The sequence below is a fragment of the Fundulus heteroclitus genome, chromosome 24, assembly GCF_011125445.2.
Source record: "Fundulus heteroclitus isolate FHET01 chromosome 24, MU-UCD_Fhet_4.1, whole genome shotgun sequence".
NCBI lineage: Eukaryota > Metazoa > Chordata > Actinopteri > Cyprinodontiformes > Fundulidae > Fundulus > Fundulus heteroclitus.
The window spans coordinates 19,512,337-19,534,401 of NC_046384.1; the positions used below are offsets into that span (position 1 = coordinate 19,512,337).

Consider the following 22,065-nt stretch of genomic DNA (forward strand, 5'->3'; position numbering starts at 1 on the left):
GGCCTTCATTTTAGTCAATGTCTTTCTACAGCATACATAACATTCTGAATAAAATATCTTCAGTTTCTGGTTAGTTTAGCCATAAAGGCTGAAGCTAACTGCTAGCTGTAGTGGAACCAATACAAAAGCAGTTTTATGCCATCTTAATAACTCTATTATTAAAAAAATTGTAGTGTTTGTGGTTACCAACAACGAAAATGTTGGCTTTCAAATCGGTAGAAAGCTGCTTTAGTTTTGCTCTTGCTCTATTAGCCTGCGGGGGTAACATAGCCATATTTATGCAAGCTGAAGAGATTGAAACAATTATCTAATTCGGGTGAGTTATTAACTGTACGTAAACTATTCGTGGCAACCTGCTTCAAATAAGCTAGATTTCAAGCCAATCTTACTGCCATTAAAAGTAAATAATGTATTCAATTACAGAAGTAAATGTAAAATAATTTAGCTAAGTGACATATCAACCAATAACTGGTCGTGATACATTATACTTGTAGGTATGCTATAGAAAGAGCCTGTACTGTCTGCCATTCATGTGTGCGTGCATTTAGGTCCCCGTTTTTATGCACGTGTGAATCCTCACTGTTTCGACCGTGAATCTGTGCTGAGGCCAGCGCTTCCTTTATGCTCGCTGAAAGTCCCAGGGATTTTAACTGAACAAAGACCTCTCCAGGGGAGTGAAAAGGCCTTGAATGCCGACTAATGCTGCCCTGACCTCGGGATAGGCTGGAGTGTATGCTCCAATATGAGCACAAGCAGTTTGCAAAACCCTGTAAGTTGTAATAATGAGCGAAAAAAAGGAAGGATGATGCCATTTTTTTTTTAATCACAGGCATGATAGAAATGCCAATAGTTGAGGTCTGTTTAGTGGTGGAAGAGCGGGGCCAACGTTTATCCTCGCTTCAAAGGAACCTTCAAGCTTCCCACAAGCTCCTTGTTAAACTTTCTGAGGTCGTTTAATCCAGCTATGTGTTTTGCCTTAAAACTGAAACGGAAAAGGAGCATTTATTGGATATAAACTACAAGTTCACCACGTAATTCGATTCAGTTTTATTTATATAGCGCCAATTCATGAAACATGTCATCTCAAGGCACTTTCTAAAGTCAAATTCAATCAGGTTATACAGATTGGTCAAAAAATGTCCTATCTAAGGGAACCCTGTTCCCACATAATACCCACATAAGTATTGAAGTTGTGCAGCAAAAGTGCTCAAAACATGCGAGGGACATTTCAGCCCAATCTTGTCATAGTTGTAGAGTTTTGTATCAGACCATCATTTTTTTCCTATGCTGTGTGAATAGAGATATATTGTTCCAGCCATAGGAATATTTTCGTGGAGTCTCTACAGGGAAGGCAACAGACAGGGAAAAAAAAGTAGTTTTCCTGGTGCTCTTACTTACTCTACACAATGTCAGCGTTGGCGATCAGAGTTATAACGGTGATTTCCAGACCGGGCAGAACCCATTCTTCCCTGTGCAACATGGACAGGTGGTCCTCTAGTGGACAGAGTGTGACATACCTTCAGAGTCACGGTTGTTTCAGATCCCTCTGCAGCGATGATAAAAATAACAGACAAGGAGGACTGGCAGTTCTCTTTTTTTATTTTTAAAAGACAAACATGATTTCCTGAAACAAGGCTTGTCTCTCACGTTCCAAATCATATAGCCATGCTTTTCCACTCTTTGCTCCACTCAACACGAGATCGTTTCAGTTTTCTTCTGGCCTTCATTTTTGCGTTGGGGATAATTTTTTTTTTCATTTACTTCATATCCCCCTTTTTCAGGGATATTTCTTGCCTATTCCTCGCATCCCATCATTGCAGGGGTGATGTCCTCGGGCACAGGGGCAATCCGGCCCATCGCCAGTATCATGGGGCTGTCGTAGTGATAAAACTGCGAGCCCTTGAATATTTTAATTCCCTGTTCGCCGCACAGACCGGCGTCAATGTCGGACAGCGGCAATGGCATTTCTCGGGCAACAACCCTGGGTGTGGCAGTGAGGACGACGTCCCGCATCCTGTTCCCTGTGGAGAGAAACGCGTGAAGCTGTTTATCCCTGAGCTGCCACTGAGCTTTGACGGCTTAATATTCTACACGTGTCATTAGAAATAAATGCTGGAAATCTCACCTTGAATTATGTGAGCTGTGTTTTCGTTCGGGCACACAAAAGCAGCATCCACGGGTCCCTCAATGCCCAGCTCCTCCTTGACGGTTTTAGGGTAGCCTTCGATCAAGGTGAAGTGAGCATGTGCTTTGTAGATGTAGACCTGATCGCCCTGCAAATGTTTGATGCATTAAGAGGCATTTATTTTCATGTCCCCCCCCCCCCCCCAATTTCAATGTCATACTAACTCAAGACATGGGGGGTATATAAAATGAGGGCTACCTTAATCAAGTAGATTTTGCTGTCGTAGGAGAAAACGGCGTCGACTCCGTCATTCACTCCCTGCCACGCCCTGGTTATTGGGAAGGCATGAAACCCATCGCGGTGGGTGTCCACGCGCATGTAGATTGGACCTAAGGAGACCAAATGGGCGGCAGGCTCGTTCAGTCAATCATTAAAGTATTGTCAGCTAAACATGTTTACGTGTCAACAGTAAAATTACTCAGTTTTGTTCGATCCTTGTGTACGCTTCCTAGGCCATTCGGTTAGCTTACTTGGAAGGAAAGGGAAGAAGTAGCTTTCAAAAAAAGGTGCTGCTTTGAAGAGGAGAACGTTGACACAGCATTTTTCTCTGTAGGACATTTGTTTGGGTCATTGTGACTTGTTGATGGCTTGAAATCTAAACCCTAGGACTTGCCACTTGTTAAGTCTTGACTATAAAGAGTTTAAACTTACTTGGGAAGTAAGGACTTGGTCTTCACCTCTGGTAGCTTAGTTTAGAGGCTAGAGACTCTCGTTAAAAAAGCCCAGATGTTGGCTCGCATCTGTTATTTTCAACTTTTTCCATTTTCCGCCTTGAAAAATGAAGGCAACCAACACAGCTGTCTCAGTGATGCACACACTGCAGGACCCGGTTTCAGGTTTAGCAAGATTTTCCAAAATCACGGTTTTCCAAGCAGCTTAATACTTGCCATTGCATTGTTTCTGTTGTTTGAACTTCTTTTAATGATGAATCAGTAAGTATGGAGGTTTTTCTTTATTGTGTGGGAGCGCCCCTCATCCCCTGTTGGCACAAGTTGTCAATCGGCTGCATATGGTAGATTAGGAGCCCCACACCATTTAGTATCTTTCTAGTTTTGGTCATCAGGATGTCTTTTGGAGAAAGTGAGATGGGCCCTAGTGATCTTTGTGGTCAGCCATGGTTTTGGCCTTTCCTTCTAATTGTTGGATGAAGAACGCTGACTGTAACTGAGCCTAGTGAGGGTTGCAATGCATAAAATCCTTTGTGACCGCCTGGATGAGTCATCCGTGGGCTCCTTATGCAAATTTGGTCCCTCCTGGGGAGGTTCACCACTGCTTCATGTGTTCACTACTTGTGAAAAATGGCTCTTTCTGTAGTTCACTGAAGTCCAGAAAGCCTACTATTACATATAGGCTGATTTAGATCACTTTTTACCCTTTAATAAAGCAAATTATGATTAGATTTTTGGATATACTCAGTATATTAATGTCTTACATTAAAATATTTGTTGTTTTGAATTTTTTTATAAACTTATGCGCCTTGAATTAAGTAAATAGCCTTGAAATGCTTTAACGGGCAGAAAATGGAAATAGGAAGGGACACAAATGGCAAATTGAGCTGGAACCAGTAGCTAAAGGAAGGAATTCCTAAAATATGATCCTATCTTTTTACTTGCGCTGTTTTGAACCAAACATTGGAGAAAAGCGACAGGAGTTAGCATGTCTGTCTGTAAAATAAACAGCCTACTGCGGGCTCACTACAAGGGCAAATGACCCGGCTAAGGAATCAACATCAGGTTACTGGGCCCCGAATGTTAGTTTTAGAAACAGAAGAGCAGTTTTTGAAATATGATGCCATCTTTTAAATAGTTCAAGATTTTGGGCTGCAGGCGATGGATGAATTTTGACTTTTTTTAATGGCTTTTCTTTGTATCCGATGTTTGGGTCTGCCACTGGGTTTATTCAATACTCGAGTCTGAGAAAGGGTTTGAGCCTTAATTGACTTTGCGTTGAATACTTTTCCTCAAAGCCATCATAACTTGAGACTCTTCCACTGCCAACCTCGAAGTGGCGATGTTAGAGGCCAGGTTGAGATAGCGATGGCTTTCACCAGTCTGATCTACAGTCCACGCGCCCACGCTTAACTTCATATGAGATGCATGTAAGGTTGCGCATGATAAAACTATAAAGCTAACATGTCACAGAAATATTAAACTTTACCTTTTAACGCCATTATTTCGTTACCTGCAAAGAAATACGTCCTGCCTCCATCATCTGTGGTGACCGCGTCCAGCTTGACGTCGCGGCACTTAAGTGGTTTACGATCACCTCCGTGACCTGCGGTCAAACGCGACGGGAGCAAAACGAAGAGGAAGATTCGCTGTTATTTCTATGATCGGACCCTGTAGGCGGTGAACTGTCATCGCTAAAGAGCTCACCAAAGTTGGGGCAGTTCATGAAGTAATGTCGGGCGTCCTTAGGGTAGGCGCCGACCACCTCTCCTGAGACCGGGTGGAAGCGGGTGAAGTTTTGTCCGTGGAAACAGTAGTAGTGTTCCAGCCAGCGGAAAACAGAGGTGCAGGCGGGCAGGTGGGACCATGTCTTGGTCTTCATGGTTTTTGTGGCGATGTCATAAACGTGCACATCCTGTCCTGCAGGGGGGGAGAGTTTCTGTTTAGTGTGATCTGTAGTTCTAGCATTTCTATTTAAGAATGTAAGCTTGTCCTCATGGGAAAGAAATGTTATTTTAATGGTCAACGAACCTTTAAAAAACAAAACCGAGTCAGTCATGCACTCTCCTTTGGGACACTCCACCGCAGCATCGAGGTGAGTGGGAATGGCCGGAAAATCTTCTTGGATTAGTTTTGGATACCCTTCCTCCAGGTTTTGGTTGAAGTAACTGTACACCTTATCGTCCTGGACAGTAAACGAGCAACAGAGTTGATCATCGGCTACCATGTTAGATGCCCACAGTCTGCAGTCACGGCTGAATTTATTGACGGACCCGTACCTTGAAAAGGTAGATGTGATCGTGATCGCCCGCGTTTTCAGGGTTGTGCATGCGGAAAGCGGCATCGACAGGACCGTTCAGCTCCCTGAAGTACAGAGTGGAGAGCTGAGCTGGACCGGTGAAGCCGGTCCACACGTAGTTACCTGAAAAGAAAAACATGTAAAATAAATTAAATACATTTAAATGGATTATAGAGGGGAAAAAACATTTTTGTTGGGCTTAATGGGTTGGACTGAAAAGAGGTTGCCGGTTTCTCAGACCTTTGAAGAAGAGAGTATTTCCTTTTTCGTTAGGAGTGATGGCATCGAACTCCAGACCTGCACATCGGTCTGGAACAGCAGGGCTAGCATCTCCATCTAAAGGATGAAATACTATTTATTACAAACATAGATTTATTTCACATTTTTAACATTAAAATGTTTAACTACCAAAAATCTAAAAGCGTTTTCCCTTTGGATGTAATGTGCAATAAAACAAATCTGAAAAGTGTGCCGTTGATATTGAACCCCCCTGAGTCAGTTGATTCATTACCAAGCTCAACTCATCTTCCCGTGAGCTCGGTCCAGCTTCCCTTATCCCTGATGAAGAAAAGCATCTTCACAGCCTGATGCTACCACCGCTGTGTTTCACCAGAATTGGAATCACTACGTAATTATTTGAAAATATGGACCACCGAGCCCAGTAGCAATGCAAGGTAGAAGCATAGTCTCCACACTTATTGGGGTATGTCAATAACTGCATTACATTTCTAGGCCTGACCTGGTTACCCAAAAAAGATGGAGATATTCACCTGCCTTGACTTTTTATCCTATTTTGTTACATTCCAACCTGTAACTTAAACGTTTTTAATCTTTAGACTTCATAGACTTTATTGATCTCACAGTGGAGAAATGACATAATCATGTCATTTCATGACATAATCTTATGTCATGCGTCTGCACAAAATTGTCTAAAGTAGTAAAGTGAAATGAGAAAAAAACGATTTGCATGTGCTTATCTATCCGTCCCCTTTGCTATGAAGCCCCTAAAAAGGTCTGGTGCAACCAGTCACCTTCAAAAGTCCCTTAATTGGTGAACTGAAGTCCACCTGTGCGCAATCTAAGTGTCACATGATCTGCCAGTATAAACAGAGCTTTTCTGAAAGGCACCAAAGGCTGCAGCACCACTAAGCAAAAGTCACCACACCATGAAGACCAAGGAGCTCTTCAAACAAGTCAGGGACAAAGTTATTGAGAAGTACAAGTCAGGGTGTGGTTATAAAAACTATGCAGATACTGTATTTGATGTTCTCCCAGAGTACCATAGACTTTGTGGCCTTGTTCTTCATCAGGCCAGTGATAACCATCCCCCCAGTGAAACATGTTAGTGACAGGCAGAACATATCAGTCTGCCTGTGATTTGAGACTGGGACAGAGGTTCACCCTCCAGTGGGACAATGACCCGACCCAGACTAGTGTAACCAGCTAGTGGAACCATTTTAATATGTTGGAATGGCACCGTCAAAGTCCAGACCTCAATCTAACTTAGAATATGTGATTAGACTTGAAAATCGCTGTTCAAAAGTGAACACCATCCAACACAAAGGAGCTGGAGCAGTTTAGCCTTGAGGAATGGACAAATATCGTAGAGACCAGGTGTGGCGAGCTGATGGAGACTGAACCAAAGACACTTGTGGCTTGAATTGCAGCAAAAGGTGGCTCTACAGGGACTGACTTTGGGGTGTGTCAAGGGTGGGGCTGTTAAACAGTTATGCATGTGGAAGGTTTCTGTTATTTTTGTTCTATTTTTGTTTTTCACAATAGAAAAGAATCCATCTTCAAAGTTGTAGGCATGTTGTGTAAAGGAAATGGTGCAAACTCTCAAACAATCAATTTTATTTCTACGTTTAAAGGCAACAAATATATGGATGGACACATTTCTAGATCATGTCCTCATAAGGAGATTGTTAGAAATGACAAGGATTGTAGGGACATCATCACATTTCAAGGCCTATAACTCTTAAGATCTGACATAACTATGAATCTAATGTATGTTTGAAAAAAGTGAAATACTTTTGCGAGAAACTGATTACGTGAGTAATTAAGACCATAAGGACTTACCTTCTACTGCTGCATCTTGTCTGTGGACGATAAAAATCACATTACTTTTTTTTGTCCTTCAGTAAAACATTAAATGTGGTGTAATTTCTAAACGCTGAGTCAATCAATGACACCAGCACTTTGACAAATAGATGATGGAGCACTCGTGGGCCTGGTTTATCGATCCAGCAGCTGAACTTTGTGAACCTCCAAACAAAAATTGTGTAACCCAATCGATGGTAACTTTAAAAGTCTGGCTAATACAGGGAAATCAGTAGGGGGAAGACCAAAAACATTACATTTATCAGACCTGAATAGAAAACGGTTTTGGAGTTGTCGTGGAGTTCAGTGTGAATGCTGCTTAGAAAAGGAATAAATTTACCATACCTCGTGCTTTAAAGATTTTACATTTTAGGTTACCTTTTAACATACAAATTGTTGTGATTTTTAACAATGGTACTAAAAAGTAGTCTGTTAGTACTTACAGTGGTGCTGCGGAGGAGACGGCGAACAGTGCGCACAGAAACAGAGTTCTGGTGACCATGTTTGCTCTCCTGATCCCCTCAGATGTGCCGTCTCACAGTGGAACTGAGCTGGGAAGTGTAGCCCCAGTAGGCGTTGAACCTGTGCTTTTATACTTCTGTGTGTGTGTGTGTGTGTGTGTGTGTGTGCGCGTGTGTGTGTGTGTGTGTGTGTGTGTGTGTGTGTGTGTGTGTGTGTGTGTGTGTGTGTGTGTGTGTGTGTGTGTGTGTGTGTGTGTGCCCAGGTGGACCAGTTGGGAAACTCTGAGCTTGCATGTGCTTGACTGTGTGTTTGCACAAATAGGGAGGCAAAAGTTTTGTTGTTGCTTAATTATCCCTTACGCCCCTGCAATGGAATGTACTCAAGTTCTTTTAAAGGTTTTTGACTGTATATGTTATGATAAAAGGGGTAAAAGCAGCCACTCTGGTGACCATTTTTGCTTAATTTGCAAAAAACGTAACTGGTCCATTTAGTTAATATTTTACAAACTGTAAGTTTGAAATTTTTGTTTTGGTCAAGTCAGGATTTGGGACCTATCATGGTCATTTGTTTGCTTAGTCTTTCAGGTTGTATACGGTTAGAAATATTTTAAGGTCTATTAAAATGATACAAGATTTAAACAATAAATATTTAACACTTTTTACAAAGAAAACAAAATAGTACATGGCGTTAAACAACTTTAACTAATCCCCTAAATCAGGGGACCTGCAACCTTCACAGTCCAAAGAGCCATTTTGCCTACAGTCCACTTGAATTAAGCTCGTTCACAAATGTCACCTGGCCTTTTGAAAAAAGAAAAATTATAATTTTTGATAAAGATCTATGTAGGAAATATGTTGTCATCGTTAAAGAAACGTCTGTTTTGAGGTTTAAAAAAAGAGGATGGACGGGATGTTGATATTTGTGGATAATGATGTAGAAAACAAATCATAGTTTCCAACATAATGAAAAAATATTGATTTAAAATGAAATATTACTGGCCCTTTTAGCATCATTCTGTTGTGAAAATTAAAAGCAATTATTCCAAGAAAAAACTGATAAAACCTGCATTTATTATCATTAGGTTACAGACAGGTTGCAGACCCCTGCCCTAAATAATTAACAAAAAACATAAACTCTTCAATTCATTTTAATGTTTTTATTTAGTTATTCTGATACATGGAGGATTCACATATAATTGAAACTGGATCAAGATAATTTTTGCTGTATAGGTGATTTTTAGAGAAAAACACAATTCAGAAAGGTACAATCCTTTTGTTTCCTTGTATGTTGTTGTACTCTTCTATACTACTACTAACAGTTTAAAGGGGACATCAATCCATCCATTTTCTGACCCGCTTAATCCCTCATTATGTGGCGGGGGTTGCTGGTGCCTATCTCCAGCGTTCACTGGGCGAGAGGCAAGGTACACCCTGGACAGGTCGCCAGTCTGTCGCAGCTTAAAGGGGACATACACTTTTAAAGCCTTCCTTTTAGCTTTTAAATTATTCAGTTGTGGTCGATATAAAGTAGAACTGCAATGCTTTGGTCTGACTGTGTTGCCCCACAGCCCTTCTTTTACCCCTGTTCTGATGTTCATCTGATAACAACTGGTTTTGGTGCTGTCTCCTTAAATGCAACGGAGGTGCTTCACACCCTCCCCCTTCAGTTCACAGAGCATTCCAATCCACTCCGTTCGGCCATTTTTGTAGCATGCTGGGGGAAGGTGTGATGAATTGTGTGCGTTATTCCACAACAACTGAACCTTTTTTACTTATCCACTTGTAGCTTCAGCATCTTGAGCTTGGACTACAAAATCATAGCGAAACACACATTTTCAGATTTCCGAAATTGGTGAGCTGGAAGTCCATGATCTTGTTTAGCAATTCTGCAGCAAATACTGTGATGTAATTGTTCATAAAACGAAATGGAAAACAGAGAAAACTTAACAGCTTGCAAAATATGACCCAAACATAATAAAAAGATTTCTACGCTGCACCAAGAAAGATTGAATTCCAAGTACAAAGAGACTCCAAGTATGCAACAAATGTAATTAAGGGCTAAAAAAGAGGATCAGAGCATTTTATGTCTCCTTTTAAAAGACAAGGATCAGATTAAAGAAAATTACTTCAAACCGACAAGGAAAGCATGAAACCTCCCCCTGTCAGGTACATATTGATGCAAGGCTGTTGGGAAACATTCTAGGAAAGATGACTTATTTTTATTTTTAAGAAAAGACTTAAGTACTTAACCAAAACTGCAGAGGTACAGAATGGCAAAGAAAAATCACCAGCCCAAAAATTTAACTATAAACACAGGTCTGTTGTGGTCTTGCCACCTTCTGCGGTTCATTTGTAGCGGTATATCTTAATGCAGTGATTCATGCTGTCTGACACAACCATATGGCCATCTGGGAGAAGCGCCAGCCCACGTGGGCTGTTGAGGTTGTCTGACACAAGAGGCCGGCCCACACCCTTTGATGGGTAGATGAGTACACGGTGGTGTTGCTTTCCCCAGTCTGCCACTAAGACGTCCCCATCACGGTCGATGCAAAGGCCCCAGGGGCAGGTCAAGACAGGACCCAGGCCAGAGCACACACCCAGGATTCTGATAGTGTTCCACCCAGGTTCCAGGACTCGGATGCATGGAACCCGACCAGTTTCATTACCTCTTTCTGAAACTGCCATAAGCCCAGTGGTGAGACAGGCTGCCACCAAGTAGGGTCTGTGATACCCGGTTACAACTGTGCGCTCTAACCTAGCCCCAGTTTTGGGGTCCAACTTTAAGGCAGTCAAGGAGCCGCGCTTAATGTCAGCAACTACAAATTCATCTTGACTTGTAACTGTGACCCCTCTCGGAGCATCCAACTCTTCATTTGTGGAACCAGTCACGGTGCCACCAAATGTTTGCAGGAGGCGTCCATGACGGCTGAACACCAACAATGCTCGCTCTGCAGCACAGGTCAAGGCTATGAGGCCTTTTGAATTTGCAGCCACATCAAAGTAGTTGCAGATACGGGAAGACCTTTCTGATCCCGAGGGAGAGACTTGCTGCACAATGTTCTTCTGGAGATCTGTCACTTGGATTCGGGCATTGCCGCAGTCCACCACAAACAGCTGCCCTCTGGCAGTTGCATGGACACCACTTGGCAGATTGAAGTCAGTTCTGCCTGAGCCTTGTTTACCAAACTGTTTGACCAGGTAAGCTGAGTCAAAGGCAGCTGAACCAATCCCTTCCTCCAATTCCCCAAAAGGCACGTCAACTGTGTCTTTCTTGTCCTTGGTGCATAGCACCAATTCTGGATCTTGTTTTATTTTATCACCACAGATGGCTGACATGGAAAGAGATCTGCTTACGCGGTTTACACCTAAACTATGTGAAACCCGAGTTTGAGATGTTGATTGCCTTTTAGGGCTGATGATGCCCTTGTTAGATTTTGTGAAGTTTCCTTGGCCTTTCTCAAATGTCGAAGGCTCCGAGGCAAGACGCATTCTACTGACTCTTCTCGTTTTTCTGCACCCAATCTTGTCATCGTCAATCAAAGGCTGTTCCTTACTAGACAGATCAGTGGTGCAGGTTGACCAGCAAGGGCCCTGCTTAGGAGATCCATTCTCTGGAGTATCTACAGTGTAGGTGTTGCAGGAATCTTCACTGTCCACTGGAGATGAAGGGCTTCCACTGTCCAATGCCATTTCCGTTAAGGCATTCTTCTTTGAGAGGCTCTGTTGTGAAAGAGAAATACGTTTTGTAGAAAGGTCTACAAGACTATGTCTGCAGACTGAATCCTTACATCTGGCCTTTGGGAAAGCTGTTGCATTGCTCCTTTTATCATCCTTTTCTCCCAGGGGGCATGATGGTTCTTTGCACGAGACCATAACAAGGGCTTTCTGTCGTCTTTTACCTTTCACTGTGTTGCGTCTTTTTATTTCATTTTGTCTGCAGTCGGACTCGTCTCCTTCTGATTCTGCTTGACTGGAGACAACTGGAATAGCCAGGAACAGATCTTGACCTTGTGAGTCTGAACACACTGATTCTACCTCTTCGTCTTGTGAAGATTCTGAAACACCACGACTCCTTTGAATGGAAGACTTTGTTGGTCTGGGCTCATCCTCGTTCTCTGTAGAGCTTGACAGATGAAGTTTCCGGACAACACGAAAGTTCCCATTGTTTCCCCCGGTGTTCTCCACTGGACTGCTCCTTTGCCCACCCCTGTTTGGTTGGGGTTCCTTTCGGATTTCACGAGGATTTATGTTTGAGAAATCTGTGTCACCTGAGTGCAAGGCACATTTGTGTCCTTGGTCACCGCAGACTCCAATGTGGTAGGTCATACCCTGTTCATGAATATCAACCTCCCCAAAATTCAAAGTCTTATACTGGGGGCGTGATAGAAAACTGACCCTTTTCAGTGTTAGAGAGATCTCCCATGGCTGTGTGAGCTCTTCTACGCCTCTTTGAAGCTGATTTTTGTTCGATCCATCAGCCATAAAACCCCATATCTGGATCTGTTCCTTCAACTGTCCAATTTTACGAATTTGCTGATCCACCAGTGACTGCACAACTCTCACAGCTGCAGCATTTTCTCTCTTCACTTGTCTAAGGTGTCGCTGGGCTTCCCTGTAGTCCTGCTCCACCTTTTCAAGAAGGCGGCGCTCTTCTCGCTGAGCTTCGATCACTGCATCGTCCAGTTCACGGTTTACCTCTTCCACTTCGGTTTGCTGTCGCTCCCTTAGGCTCTGAAGTTCTCGTTCTCCTTTCTCCAGTGTCGAAAGTGCCGCTGTCACCCAAGGAGGGGATAAAGTAGAAGAACGTGGTGTAAAGATGGAGTCCCTTGGTGTAAGGTGCACAGGTGATGAGGAGGTCACGTCTCTCTCTTTTGGAGTGTGGAGTGTCAGTAAGGCTGAGAAGCCAGGGAGAGCTTTTCTCTCAGCGTAAGACCTCATTATCATTTTGAATGAGCACCCTTTGTCTCCGCTGTGTCTGTGGAGATAAAGAGATGTTGCTAACTAAAACAGTGTGGCATATCATACTCATAGCAGTGTGTTTAAAAAAGTGAGTAAAGCATACAATCTTTCAAAAACCCTGTTCTGTTCTATTGGAGAAAATTTTATAAAATTTACCAGGATTATCAGTCTACAGAAACTGAAGAAAAATGAACATTAGGCTGTTCAAAACAGCAACAGTTTTATGTTTGTTTACAAGCCCTTACATTCCCTGTGTAAATGGGGAAAAAATGCTTGAGGATTTAGCTTGAGTAGGTCTAAACTGCTATTCCAGCCCATGGACAATTAGGCTACATCCCATAGTTCTTCAATGAATTAAGGTATGGGGATTCAACTGGCAACTCTTATTGGTTTGGACCAAAGATGTTGATCTCCTATTGATGTGGTTGGGGTCCTCACCTCACATTTCAAGGCTGCTTCCCCTTCAGTATAGGGCAACATGCCCTCTTCAACTATTTAGATCCGATCCTGGATCCGTAGTGTGCGATAAACGAGTATTATGAGAAACCTCCCCATATCGTGATGCCAGAGTCTGAGATGCCATGCTGTGGCATATTTTAATTTAATCAAGTAGCAGCATCTGACACACTGTCCCCTCTTGAGCCCATCTAATCTTTTTTTGGGACTTTGCGCCGGACCTTACTGTCAATAGGTTGGCTTCAAACAAGCGTCTTCTAATTGTTACAGTACTTACAAGTCAGTGTAGATCTGGTATTATCACCTTGGAGCTGATCTTTGCCATTTTGACTATTCTTTGATTCCATTTCAATTATTTTAAGGTAATTTTAGCCAGCCTAATATGACCATTACTCATATACCAGTAAACCTTTCCAAGCCCTTAAAAAAAATAAAAGATGCCCTGAAATAAGTTATTTGAAAACATGAAACGATGGTGTGTCATCCTCATTTGTTGCTAACCATACAAAAACACCATAATTTGTAGCCAACAGGACCGTTTAAGTAATAGATTGTAACACCATTCATCACCGAGACAAGTCACTCTTTGTTGTGTTGGCCATTACTTTCTCCGTCCTTCAGGAAATCTATCTGACCTACCTGTTGACTGAGGTTTGCACAAACCCCGAAAGGACGAGTAGCTGTTTTAAAACTGGGACGCAAGTAACTTTACCTCGTCGGGACAAGATTTGGTTTCTTATTGGGGACTCTAAAGTGCTCTCAGGTTGCCAATGTTCTTTTTCTAAGAGGAGGGCAATTATGTATTCAGACCACTTACTAATCTAATCAACATTTTTCATGGATGAATCCAGCTTTACTCCAGGGAGGTCAGTATATTCAATTAGCTTATTTCTCTCTTCTGTTGCCACAAATTCATGAATCATGTTTAAGTTGGTAACTGCGTGTTTTGGGTGCCTAAAAGTACTTTTGGTGATATTACAGCAGCTAGGTGGTCTAAAACAAATCAGTACAAAATTGTGAAACTGAAGTAAAATTCTTCATGGTTTTTAGGTCAACATTTTTAGGTCTGGACTTTGACTGGGCCACTATAAGGTCTACCTCTGTGTTTGGGACTATTGTCCTGCTGGAAGGGGTACCCTCTGACCCAATCACAACCCGTTTTCAATCTCTGACGGATTTTCCAGTAGGATTGCGCCATATTTTATTCCAACCATCTCCCCATCAATGTGATACGCTTCTTCGTCCCTGATGAAGAAAACCGTCCCCCCAGCATAATGCTGCCACCACCCTGTGTCACAGTTGGGATGGTGGATTGAACACCATCAGACGTTCAAAGCTTGGGATATTCTCTGTTTATACTGAAATAAAATTATTCAGACTATATTTACTTATTAGTTGACTTCTGAAGGGAGTTGGTATCCTGGGATTTTATTTAGGGGTGTCAGCATAAAGGGGGATAAATGCACCGCTAAATTTTGTAAATTAAATTTGGAAAAGCATTTGAAAACCACGTGCTCGTCCTTCCATTTCACAGCTATGCACTACATTCTGTTGGTCTATATCATATGAAAGCTATAGAAAATACTTGTTTGTGCTGGTAATATGATTTTTTATTTTTTTTTTTACTTTAAGGGGTTCTACTGTTACCACTCTGGATCTGGGTGCCTTTTAACAGAAGAAGAGTGAAAAGGTTTTTGCAGAGATGAAAGAGGCAGGTGTCGGTTTACCTCCACATGCTTATACAAAGGGAGCCCTGGAAACATGTGACCTCCTCTTCTCAATTAATTATTTCAGGTTCCAATCCAAAAAAAAAAAAACATTTTAGAAACCATCTAATCATGTGCAAATATAAATGTGTCAGTCCGAGTGACTTCAACTTCCACTTGCATGTCAACAACAAATTCTTTCGACCCTCAGGGTCGGAAAAGTTGGGTCGTCTGAAGTTACCCCACTTCGACGTCATATGAGAGGCCCCAGTTGCTAAGTTACAGGGCCACTTTAGCTGAGGCGCTGGGTCTGTAGCTTATATGATACCATTCATAATTGAGGAGATTATTCAGAAAGGTTCCAACACAGCAAAACTCAACAATGAAGCCATTCACTGCCAGTTACACAAACTAAACCTGAGCGCAGGAAAAGACAATAATACTTATGGAAAGGACAATTCAGGTCTACATCAAGTTAGATAAAAAAAGAAAATACATTTAATCATATTTATACCTTTTAATCCTCACTATTTCTTACATACAGGATTTTTCATTCAAGCTCTAAGATGCAGCGCTGACAATTACTCATGTGCGCGTTTGTAATGACTGCTAATTTAGGCGGACGTACCTGAGTTCAAGGTAAGTGCTTCTTCCTTTCCTGCTCGCTCTGCTCTGCTCTGCGCTGCAGTCACCGGTTCATCTTCCCTCCTCCCTTCACGCTGTCGCACGCCCATCTCACCCCTTCTACCCTCCCTGTGTCAGCGCATGCAGACATGGTGGATTACAGTGGCTCTAAAATGCCAAACAAAGCATTAATTAAACAGGAAGCATGCTCTAGACCAGCGGTATGATTCTGCTTTAGTGATTAGTGCCTCTGAATCAGCTTGAGGTCCTTTCTGCAGATGGGGCTTTGCGTTTCACAGTGGACCCTGACTACTCTGCGCTTTTCAGAAACATTTTCCCTTGAAGTTGCCCGATTTGATGTCCCCGACTAGTTCTCAGCAATGAATGCCACACCTGGAGCAACAAGGTTGCTTTCAGAAAGGCAGCGAGTTTTTGTGACGCTGTTCTGAACCACATCAGCTGTCTTCGCTGAAAGCTCTTTCCGATCCTCTAAAACCTTTTTAGGTCAAGGATGAACCGTAAAATGCTGAAGTTTGACGACCGCTTCGGGCAGAAGTGGATGTTTTGGAGGCACAACAGACAACATGGGCCCTTTGGTAGTAAGTGAACAGCAATGGTGAGTTTGGCGTGCTTTTAATCTGTATTATTAGTCATTTTAATAACGCATAAGCTGTAAAATAACATCAGTGTGGTGAGTGTGCTCTATCAAGATGTATTGATGTCAGCCTATTGAACTACACAACGATTTATAGCCCAGGTGATATCTTTATGCTGTATTTAAGTGCACCTCTTACTTTCTATGATCTTTATTGAAATGTCTTATTCAAGAATTTTGCATTATTTCACCTGTGTACTGTTTTAAAACTCCAGACGCACCTATACTGGTCACAAAATCAAATCCAACTGTGATCAAAAGACCAGCCCAGTCTTGATTTGCAGCCATTGAGACATTCAAACAGGCAGCAGTAGAAGGCAGTAGCCTCACAATTAAACCAGATTTAAGTTTTTATTAATAACAAGGTCAAACTGACTGTCCAGTAACACATGGACAGCAGGAGGCCCAGAGGTCTGGTTCAATGGGCCTAAAAGACTAATGTTCACTATGCAAAGTAAGTCTATAGCCTGAGGAACAGGCTGAAATGTTAAAATCCCATTAACCACTGAAATATGTTGTTTTTTTAACAGAAGAAAATCCACACATTCATTAAATGTTCTGTCTTATAAAGTAACATTAGGTTCTCAGGCTTGGTGGTTTCTTTGGTAAGGGTACCCATCCCATGGCGTTTAATGGGATTGAGATCACGTGAACATGCAGGATGGTCCAAATGTGGGTCGTGACTTTCATTGAAAGAGCTGCATTATGAAGGGGGGGGGTTTATTAATAGTATTTATCATGTTACTGACCGCAGATACAGACCAAACAGCAGGGGGGGCTGTTGTCACATTTACAATGGTTTAGAAAGCCTGTATTTTTGGGAGAGGCTGCTCTTTCGACCCCACTGCAATACAATCACGTCACCCATAGGGGGCGTGCCCCACCATGGGCTCTGTGCACAATATGGCTTCTGGCAACTTCCGGTTGATACTTGTTATGTTGAGCACTTCCGGTGTTATTATCCTACAATGAGCTTTTAGCAAGCGAGCATTGGCGTTGAAAAATGAGTGTTTAAGGTTCAATGAAGGCGTTTAATTTATCTAAAGTTGCTCTACAATGACGTGCGTCTGCAGTGGCTAACTAAAAAACAATGCGACAACTTCATTCCCATAAAAGGTACCCGAGTATGTAGCCGGCATTTCTTACCGCGAGATGTAGAGGAGACTACAGGAGGATTGAGGAGACTGAAGAAAGGGGCTACACATGTTCTTTTGGAGTGGAACAATAGCTCATTGCCTCCGAGGCTCAGTCTGTGGCAATGTTGCCCTCTAGTGGATAGCCCTCCCGCAGACCCAGTAGAGGACCCAGACACTTAACCTGACTCTAGCCAGATGTATTTCGCTCCGCCCAGCTCCACTCACATCCATCTGGGACCTCTCCATAGGAATTGCCTTTTTTGAAGGCTGGGCCTTATCAAAAATCCTTGCATATGATTGGATAAGCCACTTGTCTGTCATCTTTATCGACGTGCTGTTTCAACCACTCACACCGAAGCTAACCCGTGACACTGTGAGAGCGACGCAGGAAAAAACAAAACTTTTTTTTTAAAGTGGCTCTAGTGGCACGCGTTTTATTGACAGTGAGCTGACAGGAAGAGGGGGGAAGACAGGCGGCAAAGCACCGCGGGTCGGAGTCGATCCCGGGCCGACCGCGTCGAGGACTAAAGGCCTCCTAACATGGTTCACGCTAACCGCTAACCGCTCCGCCATGGGCCCGTCCCGGAAAACAAAACTTGCACGCTCAGATGATTACACCAGGTACGTTTGTACAATTTTTATAAGTAGTTATTATTATTATTATTATTATTATTATTATTATTATTATTATTATTAATATTATTAAAAGTTTAGTTTTGCAAGATAAAATATGTGTAAGCGACGCTCGTCCTAGTAAAAGCTAACCTAGCATGTTATTAGCATCAGCTGTCTCAGTCTGCAGCTCCGAACAGCTTCTGCTTCGTCCTTCAGTCACAGCATGGACAGTAGTGAACATTTTACTAATCACCGTCAGTCAAACATAAAACTATGAAGTGCGTTGTTGAAATGTAGTCACGAGGTGTGTGGTTGAGGCTTAATGTACAGAAAAGTGGGACTGAAGTAGGGCAAACGGTCCATTGTTTTCATTAGCTTTAGCTTTACCTTCAGGGTATATACTAGTGTTTGTTTTACTTCAGATTGGCAAATTGGTGCTGAACCTGACTTTAGGCAACCTTTGGAGGCAGCTAGTGTACAAAAAGTGCCATTGTTTCTCTACCAGGGGCACATGGACCGGAAGTACTGGTAGTAACCCTTCTTGAAGCGGAAGTAGCGTTTTGATGCAACGAGTCAATTCGAGAAGCACTGTTAGAAAGTATCAGGACAGTTCCGGATTGAATTTTTCCTGACAAGTACCAAACCTCTAGTCCTCCTCATCCTGCAGGAGGTTCATGAGTACAGGAGTCCAGCTCAGTGCTGCTGAAAATGTTGGGGTCTGTCTTTTGACCTTTTCTTTTTGTGTGTGTCAAAACCCATTTACTGTTTAAATTAACTTTAATATCGGTAACAGAGATAACCAAAGTGAAGATAATGCATCACCACAATGATCTGAAACATGAAGGTTTCTCACAGCACTGCAGCTGCTGTGACGGCTGGAGTTATATTAAAGTTTGCAGCCTATATTTTAGTTACATAAAATAACTTTTCAGCAATTCCACCCCCTCTAAAAGATAAAAGTGAACATTTTTAAATGATCACATGCTGGCGCTCCAAGCTTTTTGCCTAGCAGACTGATATATATAAATTATATCAAATTATATCAAACTCAGCTGCCACGTTAATGTTCTTTTGAAGTAGTTTCATACCTACACTCTAAGTGTTAAAAATAAGATTTGTAAAAGCCACAAATCAATAGATTAATTGTACCACCAACAATATCTGTCTCTTTGCTTTTCCTGATGGAAATGTGGATAGGAACTGCTTCATCACATCTATATAAACTGTTATTATAAAACATAACGGTAAATTACTGATTTATGTCATATGAACACGGCTGTGTCACATCTAATGTGGATACCATCATTTATCCACTAGATGTCAGCAAATACAAAGCGCCAAACCACAGACAGACTGAAAGTTTGAAATGTAACAAATCTACCAGCATACAGACACACAGTAGAAACTATCAGCAGTGTCCAGTGAGGCAAAATTGCCTCTGAGTGATCAGAAAGACTCTTGTTGCATTTTTTTGTTTAATTTGGGAGGGGTCTCTCCATATTTAGTTGACTTCTTTTTGCTTAGCTCCTTAGTTTATCCTTGTCTCCTCTTCGTTGAACTCTTGGATTTATTTCTCTCAGATAAGTAGTATATTGTCCCCTATGGCTCCAGTTTTCCTTCTGTGGACTAGTTTAGCTCCTCTCGTGTTAGCTACCTTTCCTCAGTTCCTGGCCTAGATTATTCCCCAGCTGCTCTGTATTCTGTCAATTTTACTCACCTGGTTTCCCTGTTCATCACATCTCTGGCGTCTCTGGTTCTTGGTCGTTGGCCACTGGATTCTCCCATGGTGTCCTGATCCCACGTGTTCATTTTTCTGTACATTTAAAATTTTCTCATTTCAAATTTTTGGTCGCCATCATCGTTTGGGTCCTCAGCAAAATTCAGTTTTTGTATTCATGTGAAAAAGATTTTCCGCTTTATTTGAAGATCAAGTTTTCGTTTGCTTGCCTCATGCTCTGAATTTGGATCCATCTGCAAGAGAAAGTCCACATATCCTGGTGTCTCAATGCCAGTCAAAAAAGAAAAATGAGTTGGCTGGTGTAGGAAATTCAACAATTTAATATTAGAAATAGCTCTACGCTTATTTATTTTTTTATCCTCAAGTCTCAACTTAACATTTGGTGATCAGAGAAACAAATGATCACATTCCAGGGATGTGATTATGTTAAATGTGTTAGAGTCTGAAATGGATTCAAAGATGAAAAGAAAAAACTTGAAAAGTGCAACATGCATTTTTTTCACCCTCGTTTCTCTGGAGCAATCAAATAAGATCTAATTGCCTTTAAATAGTTGTAGTAATTAGAAACCACCTATATTACAATTTAAAACGTAAACAGAATCCAATGCTTTGAACGTGTAATGGAGCACTGTTCTATCCAACGTTGTGGAAGCAGCATCATGCTCTGGTTTTATCTTCAACAAGGACAAGGAGACTCGTCAGAGTGGACAAGCAGATGGATGGAGCCAAAGACGAAAAAATCTTGGAAGAAAAGATGCTAGAGGATGGAAACGATTGGAGACTTCCAGCAGAACCGCAGCCGTAAACACGGAGCGGGTGCGGCAACGGTTTAGATCAAGGTCATGTGTTAGAATAGCCTAGTCAAAGTCCACACGTACATACAGCTGTGAAAATGGGGCATCACTTGAAATTTGTGGACAACTGAAGTTTTCTTGAAGTGAAAAGTTGGTAGAAACACGCCCCAATACGCTGTAAGGTTCATAAGCATTGAATCTTGTCCTACAACATCTTTACTGAGGGTGGCTGTATACCAACATTTGCCAACCCTTTTTTTTTTTTCTTTGTGTTGGTCCATCACATAAAATACATAGAAGGTACTCTGTCTAGCACCTCTGACCACCTTTCCTGTCTTTGTTAATAAAAAGCATCTCCATAACATGACTCTGCCACCACCATGTTTAACTCCATGAGATGCTTAAAAGTGAAAACCATGCACCTGAAACACCGATTTATTCTCGTTTGCCGTTTTCAGAGTCTTGCGAAAGCCCCTGCTTCTTCGCGGAGACCCGGGAGCAGCGAACGCCCCACCTTAGCGGATGATCCGACACCTTCTCACCAATTATCTTCACCCGCGTCCTCCAACACACCCGGACAGACACACACACAGACACGGAGAGAGCGCTGCCCTCCCCCCGGACACAGATGGGTCCAGAGCCGTCACCGTCGCTGGATGTCACGCGGGGTCCCACGGGCTGTCTTGCTGGGTGCTGTGACTGATTATTTCCATCTTCCGCTCTGTCAGGAGAGATGGAAAATCATACGGGCCCGAGGTGGCGCTCCGTTATTGATATCACTGTTAAAAGTCTCCGATCCAGCTGCTCGCCTCGCCTGCAACATCACTGCAATTAAATCTACATGCTGCTCCCAGCCTGTCTGTGTGGCAGAGAGTAATGGCCCCAATAGTTACTGTAACAAAACAATAATGGGATTCATCATGGCAGCATAACAAGCGCATACATATATGTATACGTATATTCATCTGTGCCTAATGTGACAGGGGGGGATAATGGGTTTATATTATCACTTCCGAATAAAGGCGAGCAGCACAACAAATTGGATAGTAAGTGGACTTGTTGTTTGCAAACAATTAAAAAATCGGTTTGTAGGTTTCTTTCATACATGGGATTAGAAAGACAGTAAAGAAATTCATATTGCGCTCTTCTCTTCCACTTTGCATACAAAAGGCAATATTAGGTGATGAATATGGTAATGGTCCTCATTCTAGTGGGACTATCTCCTTTCAGAGGGGAAGCTCTGGTTCGGCTGTTAGATTCGATTAATTCCTCCTCATGCCACTCCTCATTTCTGTACCCAACACCCCCACCTCCCACCAAACCACCCAAACCCTTCCACATCCTCTCTAACACTTTCAGGCCTAGAATATTAGACCAACAATCGCAGAAACAAAACGAGCTGGAACAACCAGGATGGGAACAGATGGCTCATAATTGCCTCATGGTGGAAGCCAGGGAGTCAATTTTTACCCATCCTGGGGGAGTTGGAGTTGCGAGGAGGAGGAGAAAAAAAAAAAAAAGTGCAGGTGCATTTGTTTTGATCAGCTTTGGCCTGGAGGAGGCATCTGAAGAATATTCATCACACGCACATTAAAGAAGGGGAATTTTTAACAAAAGCTTTGGCGAGCTTTCGTCAGACCAAGATGGAGACGAGGGGCTGAGCTAAGAG

General features: G+C 42.4%; 2 protein-coding genes across 2 annotated transcripts; both read right to left on the reverse strand.

Moving 5' to 3' along the window:
• Positions 1-1,578: 1,578 nt before the first annotated feature.
• hpxb (hemopexin b) lies at positions 1,579-7,823 on the reverse strand. The gene is made up of 10 exons (XM_012875859.3): positions 7,696-7,823; positions 7,232-7,251; positions 5,393-5,488; positions 5,133-5,275; positions 4,885-5,038; positions 4,561-4,773; positions 4,367-4,459; positions 2,384-2,514; positions 2,126-2,273; positions 1,579-2,021 (listed from the first exon to the last, which is right to left on the reverse strand). Exons 1-10 carry the CDS (start codon positions 7,752-7,754, stop codon positions 1,795-1,797), a joined length of 1,284 nt encoding a protein of 427 aa, XP_012731313.2. The 5' UTR covers positions 7,755-7,823; the 3' UTR covers positions 1,579-1,794.
• A 1,812-nt stretch (positions 7,824-9,635) lies between these two features.
• LOC118557795 lies at positions 9,636-15,514 on the reverse strand. The gene is made up of 2 exons (XM_036128144.1): positions 15,463-15,514; positions 9,636-12,688 (listed from the first exon to the last, which is right to left on the reverse strand). The coding sequence occupies exon 2, from the start codon at positions 12,655-12,657 to the stop codon at positions 10,060-10,062; it is 2,598 nt and encodes an 865-aa protein (XP_035984037.1). The 5' UTR covers positions 12,658-12,688; positions 15,463-15,514; the 3' UTR covers positions 9,636-10,059.
• Positions 15,515-22,065: the final 6,551 nt, after the last annotated feature.